Source organism: Pseudopodoces humilis, chromosome 2 (assembly GCF_049639895.1).
Source record: "Pseudopodoces humilis isolate 2021_Gansu_Grassland_sample_001 chromosome 2, ASM4963989v1, whole genome shotgun sequence".
NCBI classification, from domain to species: Eukaryota; Metazoa; Chordata; class Aves; order Passeriformes; family Paridae; genus Pseudopodoces; species Pseudopodoces humilis.
The window spans coordinates 50,575,510-50,585,000 of NC_142201.1; the positions used below are offsets into that span (position 1 = coordinate 50,575,510).

A 9,491-nucleotide genomic window follows, 5' to 3' on the forward strand; every position below is an offset into this window, starting at 1 on the left:
ATGGCAAATGTGAACTTGTTTTGCATGTAAGGATTCAAAGGAGACAACAAGAGAACCTGAGAAGCAATGGTGCTAGTAATATTTACCTCAGAGGCCTGGGATTATTTGCTTATTTGGTCTTTCCTGCTAAATTGCACTCTCCTATGCTAGACAGCAGCCTTAGAATAGTAAATTGTGGAGTTAGTTCCTCTTGAGATCCGTAAGACACTTCACACCTCTCAGAATAGCTGAAAATCAGACAAGCAGGCACCTTTAAACTAATTACATGGAGTTTTTCAAGCCTTCTCCACATTCAGGGCAAGAATCTTGATTCAAAATGACTGAGGGTCTGTTTTCTTGTAGCATCACAGGCTGAGAGAGCATCAATGCATTAAACTTACCTGCTTTATTGCCTTCTCTGTTTCTTAGACTTAATTCTCTGTCATTTCCATCTCTGCCCCCTTCATCAGTTGTGTGGGGGAGGCAGCTCCTGGGAAGTTTTGACACTGGCTTCTCTCTGCTGCCACCCAGGCTGGGGCAGAGAGATCTGGGTGGGCAGCAGCAGGGCTTTGGGGACCACAGGAAAATTACCCTGCCTCAGGGAAGAGGGCAAAAACTGCAAAGATGCTTATGGCTTTGATTAAAGGCTGCATCTAATTTTGAGTTTTGAAGGCAAGTGGAGAATTGGACCGGTTCTCCGATTGCTCCTGGCAAAGAGAAATTTTCCTGGCTTTGTAGAACATTCTTGTAAATGGCTGGATGGCAGAAACTTGGTTTGGTAGGAAGAGCACTTGAGCTGCCTGTAGATGGCTTTGGGATTGGTATTAAATGGGTTAATAATTGCTCTTCTCATTGATATGTACTTTAATGCCTTCAAGTCTGGGGAGAGCAAAATAATATTCTGCATTATTTTTTTTCTAGAAATGCTTCCTAGAACAACTACATCTACTTGCTGCTATGTATGAAATGAGAAATGTCTGAGTTCTATCATCTGTTACTCATAAATAGAAATTATAGACCTGTTTTTTTTGTTTTCTTTAGCATGTCTTACAGTAGAGATCTAATGGGAATTTTTTTTCCGAGCTATGGTTGTGTACATATTCACCTATTCATAGTCACCACTCAGGACACCATTTTGAAGCTAAATTAGATTTTTGACTGCATGTATTTGTAGCTGCATCTAGTTGTGATTCTATTATGAATGAACTTACTAGATACCAAGTTAAAGTTTAGATGAGTGTATACTAGTAATATATCTAAAGTAAGGAGTAATATGATGTGAAATATTTCACTTGGAAAAGTTGATAGTTTTCAAAACCAACAAGAGGAATAATAATCTGCAGTGCTCTCTGTTCTTATGTAACAAGCATGAAGGAATAATAAAAGTCCCTGCAATAAAGGAGACTCATAGAATAATGAATATTAAATTTTTTTCATACTTCTTTGCAGGTCTGACAGCAGCAGCTGCAGCAGCAGCAGCTGCCACCAATGCCGCCATAGCAGAAGCAATGAAAGTGAAAAAAATCAAATTGGAAGCTATGTCCAACTATCATGCAAATAATAACCAGCATGGAGCAGACTCTGAAAATGGAGATCTGAATTCAAGTGTTGGTAAGTTTCAGACATAGCATTATTATATGTCCATAATACTAAAATATTTTATTAAAATGGTGATCTTTCTGAACTTCCTTCTGAAGTCCTTGGCTTGGTGTAAAAAAGTTGCATATTTGTTTTCCTTTTTCTTAATGTTTTTAGTTTTATTTTGTGCCTGACCTTTACACCAGTGTTCAGTTTTGTTGTTATTATTACAAAAACATTCTTTTCTTTGCAGGCTACTTTTGCAGACTCCAGTTAATATTTTCCATGAAAGAAAGTGTTTTGATTGCTTAGAGTTCATTTTTCAAAGTACAGGTGGAGTGACAGATGATGGTGTCAAAGTGAAATTTAACAATGTCTCCTGCTCAGTGTGCTGGGTATCGACTTTAGGTAATTCAGAACACAAGCTTGAAAGCAAAATATTTCATACTTTCATGTGCCCTGTGACAAAAGGAAAACATACATACACAATAAATTCTGCCATGCTCTGCAGTTCCTATCATATTTTATTTTAATAAACACGTTCTTAAAATGTAGTTAACATTTTTTTCCATTTCTTAAGCAGCCATCAGCAACTCTTGTTCTTTTACAAAAAAGAATTGTTTCAGTATACTTTATTCATTTGTTTGGACAATTTGTTTTGCTAAAGCATACTTCAAAGCTAGGATAACTTTTTGTTGTTGTTGATTAAATCTTTAATCATCTGTGTGTGTCTGCTGTAAAATGTTTTGTTATGCCATTTCATTGTATTGGATCCTTTTATCATGTTGAGACAGTATTAACTCAGCAACAGAAATTCAATGACAGAGAGGTACGTTCAGAAGACTGCAGGGAAGATTGGTGTATACTGGAATAAAATGGCCTCAGATAGGCTTTTTAGTTTTTATTTTGGCCCTTTGTCTGGATTAATTTTTTTATTTTTATTTTTTAGTTTTTCATCTTTTAAATACATTAAATCTTAGAGGGTACGTACTTGCCTTAACATAAATAAATACTTGTTTGTGAGAAGTGTTTCTGTACAGTTCAGTAGGCATCACTAGGGTATTATTTAGAAATAATATGAATTACAGTTCAAAGAACAAGTTCACCTGGGCACATACTACTGTAAATAGCAACAGTATGTGTGCATTACTGCATAAGGAGATTATATGATTGGTTTTGTTTTCCTTTTAAGTAAAAGCTTTAAAAATTCCTCTATGATGGTGAAGAAAATAGTCTTAAATTGTGTGTGAGTACTCAGATACCACATATGCAGTTACTCGAATACAAGCGTAAAGATTGTTCTCTTGGAGAGAAAACAAGAGAGGGTAGAGTGCAGGTGTCTTTGAAATCTGGGAGGAGGAGATAGGTACAAATGAAGTGGAAGGACCAGGTGGCCTCTAGTACACTGGGAGAACAGTGAAGTAATGAGAAAGGTTGAAAAGTATAAACACAAACTGAGAAGGTAAAGAGTGTGTACTAGAACTAGAAGCTAATCTAGACTTTCAGGCTTAGATGAATCCATTGTGTGAAATAAAAAGTTCAAATACAGGTTGGCAGTTCTAATTGTAAACCACATGTGCATCCGTGGGGATGGAAAAGTTAACAGGTAATCAACATCTAAACCACGTGGAGTATTTGTAGAAGAGTAGATAGAACGAACTTCCTCTGAACAAAACGGCAAATTATCTGTTTTGAAATCCTTTTTTTAGTCATAATTTAGATAACTAATATGCTCTTAGACAGCCTAATCATTTTCCCTATTTAAGAAAATACATTCTAGCTATTTTAGTAGGGCAAACTTAGCGAAGCAAGATTATTTATTGTCATTGTCAAAATTTCCTCTCAGCCCCTTAACTTACTTGTTAGCTTCAGTTAATTTCCCAATTTAACTGAATGAAGAATTGAGTTAATTTTGTTCAGAAAAAAATGGCTCTTCTGAATAGAGTGAATAGCTTTCCAGTTGTCTTCATTCCATGAGGAATGGTTCTGAAAATACAGTTTCCTTTTCTGTGAATCTTGTCTTGAGCTGCACCCTTCTTACAGAGGATTTCTCAAAAACAATTTGCTTTTATTCGTTTATTTTTATAGTGAACCCTGTCTAGTGTCCAGTGTTGGTCATGCATATGGAATCAGAGAACTGACTCCTACTGCTACTAATGTCAGGGTATTATTAGGTTCATGAAGAGTTAAGTTCCTTGTTTATTAGTTGCATTTTTGAAAATTAGTGCACTGTATTATCTTGACAAGAACTCATATTTCAAAGGTGTTGCTTTGTAGTTGGTGTGTACTCTTTCTTCTCCTGCATTTTTTCAGAAATGTGTTTATTTATGTATTTTCAAATAAATATTATCAAGTCCATATACCATTAATGTTTTAAATTATAGCTTGCTAGGCAAGATTGTGAAATATTACATTACTGAATGTTGACAGGAAGAAAGAATAAAACAAAAGAAAACAACCTGATTTTAGTTTACATTTTAAATTAGGTTATGTGCCTGACCAAACTGAAAAGGAACAAACAATCCAACTGGGCTAAAAGCTTAACTGATTCATCTTAGCCCTTATGTAGCAGGCATTATGGTGTGCGTGGATCGATCCTCCTGTGCTCCAATGCCTACATAAAGGCAGATAAATAAAATAGGGACCGTTGTTTTATTTATCTTATCGACTTGTCAGATTTGCTTCCAGATTGTCTTGCTTTTTGGTTTTAATCAAATGCCTAATGTGAACTACAGAAGTAATTCTTGTAGTCTAACATTGTATAATTATAGAGAGCACTACACAAATTTATTAACTTGGTCCTTTGAAGCAGTGGCCAAAAGGTTAGTGAGTGAAGGGAGTTAAAGGAAGCCAATGATACTAATAAGTAATTATTTTATATCTCTCAGTTTTGCTGGTAACCTTGAGCTTGCATCCTCCCACCAGAATTATCATTTTAGAAGCGGGGAAAATAAAGGAAAAAAAAAAAAAAGAAATTACAGAGGAATGAAAGTGAGGTATTAGCACACTGAGTAAAATATATGGCTGCAACGCCTTTCTCCCCCATCCACAATCAATTGGATTCTTTTAGTTTAATATTTACTTGCTAAGATGAGATGCTAGTCTGCATGGTGATAAACAGTCTGCTACTGGCATCTGAAGGTGACCTGTCAGTTCATATGGACAAATCTCCTGCTTACTGAAATGTACAAAATAAATCATTAAAGCAGGCAGGTGCTCATTCCCAGATTTAAATCACCATAGATTTATGATTTGAATTAATGCTTCATTTGGTCATAGAAATAGATGCTGAGACAAATGATATGCAGTGGTTGGGGCTTCCATACTGTAGCCATCCTAATATTGATTACTGAGATGTCTTTGCAATCTCTTGTTTATATCAAGTACTGTCTTGTGACAGCTTGGCTGATATGAGCTACATTGCAGATAAGAAGGAAAAATGTCCCGGGTTCTTTTTAGTGGCAATTCTACATACAACACGCAGGGTAGATAAATTATTGGGGTTTTGTTTAAAAAATGAATTCCGTAGGGCAGCAAAGGAAAAAGAAAGATTATGCTGTGTGTCAGGGATTTGTTTTTTTGTTGGATTTGGTTGGTGTATTTCTTGTTTAGTTTTTCTGTTGGGTTTTTTTTTGGTTTTGTTGGGTTTTTTTTGTTTTTTTTTTTTTTACTTTGGTTTAGTTTTTCTTAAATTAATTGCAGAATGAAAAGAGAGTGGCAAGGTCAAATTTTAAATTTCACTGGTGAGGTTCTACTCTTTGTCATATTAACATCATAGTGTGGTATTAGGATCAGTTGTATGTTTACCATCTGATGCTCTGAAGCAATGGGTAGGTAAAGCAGTTAAATTATTTCCTCGCTGCTTAAGTACTCACTGCCCTGCTGTCCTACTTCATTAACCTGCAGCAGCAAAAGATAAAAGCCTTTGAAAATAAATACCTTTTAAAAGCTATTTTTGTGAGCTAGAGTTTGCTATCTATAACTTGGTAGGAAGTAAAGAACAGTCCGTATACTTTTGCTTCCCGAACATTTTATATAATGAAAACACTATGCATACACTTTAGGGAATACTCAAAGGATTTGTTAAGACCTTTGCCACTTGCTAAAATATGACTCATAAAACTTGTAAACAACTATCAACAATAGTAAATTACTTGCTTAGCAGGAAATGAGTTCATATCTATTCAAAATGTGATCTCAAAACAGATGTCCCAAGAAAATGTCATTGTTTAAATTACATTCATACAAAAAAAAAATGCTATTATTTCTTTAAGGAAGTGAAGCAACCATGAAGACTTTGGTGTTCTTAATTTCTAAACACAGTTAGGAAATACAAGGCAACATTTTACACTTGGCTAGCATGTTAATCCATAAACAACCGCAAAATTTGTTGAAAATTAAGAGATTTTCTTGGCATGTTAGGTTTCCTCTTCATCTGCATTACCTTGCAATATTTAAAATTATGAGACAAATATGAGTCTTCCTGAGATGTGTTGTTCAAAAGTAAAGCTTGCTTGTATACTATTCTTTTCTTTTTCATCCAGAATCAGAGATAAAATGATTTAGGTGAAATTATTTTTCTCCAGTGACCTTGCCCAATAATAGAACAGTACAAAATGCAGTAATTTCCTTTTTCTAAACACATGTGTCTATTTTAAGGGAAAGAATTACTTTTATGGTTTCAGGAAAAAGTCTTGGAGACCTTGAAAAAGCAAATAAAAGGAAACAGAGAATGCAGGCCACTGAGCACAGCTCTGCAGTTGCACATCTGATTCTCTGCCTTGGCAATGTTAATGAACCTCAAATCCTCCCTATAATTAGATGAGGGAATTGCTTATATTTTCAAACAGATGATGCTGCTGTAATGAAACGATTGACAGGGAACTTAAAAGTGTCTACAGTAGTCATTTAGTTTCCGGGTTTTGGGTTTTGGGTTTTTTTTTCCTTCTATCATTTTTTTTTTATCATTTTTTTTTTTTTATTGTAAAAAAAGATTGGCTGTAGATACAGGTCCTGGGAGAGGTAGTAATTTACACAGAATGCTATGACAGGTGTCTTTGTGTAGCATGGAAATAAAATGGAAGACAGAGGAATGATGGGCAGGTATGGCAATTTTTTGGGAGGGGGTGTCCTGTGCTTATTCTGCCTGGGTTCTTTAAAAGGGGCCGAGACTCAAGAGATGGATCCGGATTGAGTGCACAGCTGTAACTGCTGATGAGCTAATTGCTCCTTATCTCTCAGCCCCATTCATCTTCATTTTTTACCAATTACTGAGAATTATCTGTGTTCTCAGTTGGATATGAGAGTTAATCCTTTTTGGTTAAGCTGGCAGTACTGTGAGCAGACTCCAAATCATAGGGTGAAAAAGCCAGAGCAAGCTTGTTCTCAAACTCTCTCCAGTTCAATGACAGTATCACTAGTTCATAAGAATTTTTCTATTGTTTAACAGATTAAACACTGATTTTTTTTTTTTTTCTTTTTAACTTTTTTACTCCTATTAATACGTGTTTTTTTCTAAGCCTAAACTGAATGTGTATATTCCTAGGTGGATGTGTTCCCTTTCTAAAAGTATTCACTTGCAAAAATAAAAATAAGATAAACATTAACTTCAGACCAGAAGGATTCTTTGCAGAATGTCAGTGTTTATTGTATGATACATAGCAGTTCTTTTAATGACAAGACTCTGCATGCAATTTTGACATTGTGGGACATAAGACAAATGCTTGTCAGTGACAGATATCTACTTTTGTAAATTTGTTAGAGATCTGTGGGTGAAAAGTGCTGTCTAGGTGCTTGCAAAAGCATAATCATACAGCCTTAAGGACAAATGTGCTATGTTGAGCACATCGTATTTCAAGCTAAAGGAATGCTTTCATAAAACTGTGCTTTGGGAACACACAGAACACCAGAAACAGATCATTTAGTTATAATCAGGTCACTAAGCTTTTTACTAGAATTTTGCTTGTCATGGGAAAAAAATCTTGCATCTTACAGCTAAAATGTAATGTTTGTCTGTCAACCAAGATAAAATTTCTCTTTATCTGCTTCCCAAGATATAATTTCTCTATATCTGCTTCCCTAGCCTTTACTTGTGATTGTTAAATTTGCTAAACAAGGTAATGAACTGGTTGTTATGATCTGAGCACCAGTTAGTTAGTAAATTAGAGGAATTAGTAGCAAAGATTCAGCATTTCATGTTGTAAGATCAGTTGTGCTATAGCAGTTCCCTCATCTAGATTAAATCTGTGAAGTTCATTGAAACAAATGTAGACGTTTGCATCTGAGTCACCCTAGACTCAACAGACAGCAATTGGCAGTTGTAGGGGTGATCCATCTCATCCTAAAGTAGATGGCAAAAGTAGATCAGATAAATTGCACCTTACAAGTGCTTAGTCATGCAACTACTGAGTTGTAGTTACATAAAGAAAGTTAAATGAATGGGTCTCACTCTCAATGCCTGCAATTAATATTTTCTGGAATAAGATTTGAGGATTTGAAGGAGGTAACGGGTCTTTTCCAAGACAGTGATACGGTCATGGCAAAAGAGTGCTTGAGGCACAGTGAAATAGAAAAGAGAAGGAAATAAGTCTGCTCTTCAGAAACAGCAGGTGAATTAGCTATTCACACAGAAAACTATTTAGATATAAATATACTCACAAGTTTGTCAGATTGTATGGGTATATTGCTTCTGAAAAGAGTGATTTTACCTACATGAAGCATACTAGAGAGCAGGTTTCTAGAATAGCAGAAGCAAAAGCTTCCGATGTGACATTTGTGCTTTGGGCTTGCTATGAAGCTGTATTGAGTTCATGGAAAAATCTAAACTAGTAGGTCTATCTTGTCAGCAAGATTAAAAAAAAAAAAAAAAGGCAATTTATATTGTTTGATCACATTTCCTTTATTTCCTGTTCCATGCAAGATAATCCTAATTGGATAAATAGTTGGATAACTTAATCTCCAATGTGATTTATTTTCAAAATGCATGCTTCATTGTTATGGCAGTTTTTCCTTTTTATTAGTGCCTTGTATGAAAATAATGAAATTAAGCTTTCGTTCAGTTTTGTTTCATTGTTACTTGTTATCTGCAGTAAATATAGTAAAACATGATATTGTGGATGTGCTATGTTAAGAAATGCAAGTTTAATACACCCCTCATTTTCTTAAGTAGTTATGATAGTCTATAGGATCATCATAAATATTAATTTGAAGCTACTTTTTAAAAAGAGAACACTAAACTTTGGGGTTATTAGTTCAGTTTTAGGAAATAATGTCTGTGGTGGAATAAGTGACAAGTGAACGTCATATCATGGATTTCTGTCATACAAAAATTGAATTATCATCATGAAAATGTGTCTCTTCTGTGTTACAGACATGTAAATATGCTATATTATGCATAAAAATATTTTCTCTATAGTTATATAGATATTTAAGAAATGCAGAATATCTTCATTCATATGCAGGACAAAGGACTAAATAGAGCTGCTTTTTTTTGGGACAGAATTAAAAATGTGCATCCCTTTCTGACTGAAGTCTATGTTTCAGAGTGATGTGAACTAGGCAACAGATATTTTTAGGGTTAAAGGTAACTTCATAATACTGAAACCTTGGGGAGGGTTTGTTTAATCAGAATATCCTGAGGTGGCAGGGAAAGAAGTGTGCTTTCTAGAGACTCAGATTGTATACACATAATATGCCTGCATGTGTCTGTGTTCAAAAGAGCATTTTTAGAGTTTCTCCAGGTAATGGGGACAGCAACTGTAGGGCCCAAGTCAGGCATCTGCTGTAAGAAATTTTCTTAAATAGAGCCTGTGCATGTAGAAAATTGCATACTTTGGCAGTTCTTAAAAACTGCATTTTATAGGTCCTTTCCCATCAGCAATGTCAGCGGGATGTACATGTAGATACATTGCCCTTGTCTCAGAGTTTGCATTCAA

The 9,491-nt window shown here is 35.0% G+C and overlaps 1 protein-coding gene across 4 annotated transcripts in view; it reads left to right on the forward strand.

Annotated features, from left to right (window-relative positions):
- Positions 1 to 9,491, forward strand: part of DACH1 (dachshund family transcription factor 1) — a 353,019-nt gene that overhangs the window by 182,806 nt on the left and 160,722 nt on the right. For all 4 annotated transcript variants that reach the window (XM_088051990.1, XM_088051989.1, XM_005516415.3 and 1 more), the window contains exon 3: positions 1,429 to 1,590. In XM_088051990.1, coding sequence (XP_087908116.1) covers positions 1,429 to 1,590 — 162 coding nt within the window. The remainder of the gene's footprint in view (positions 1 to 1,428; positions 1,591 to 9,491) is intronic.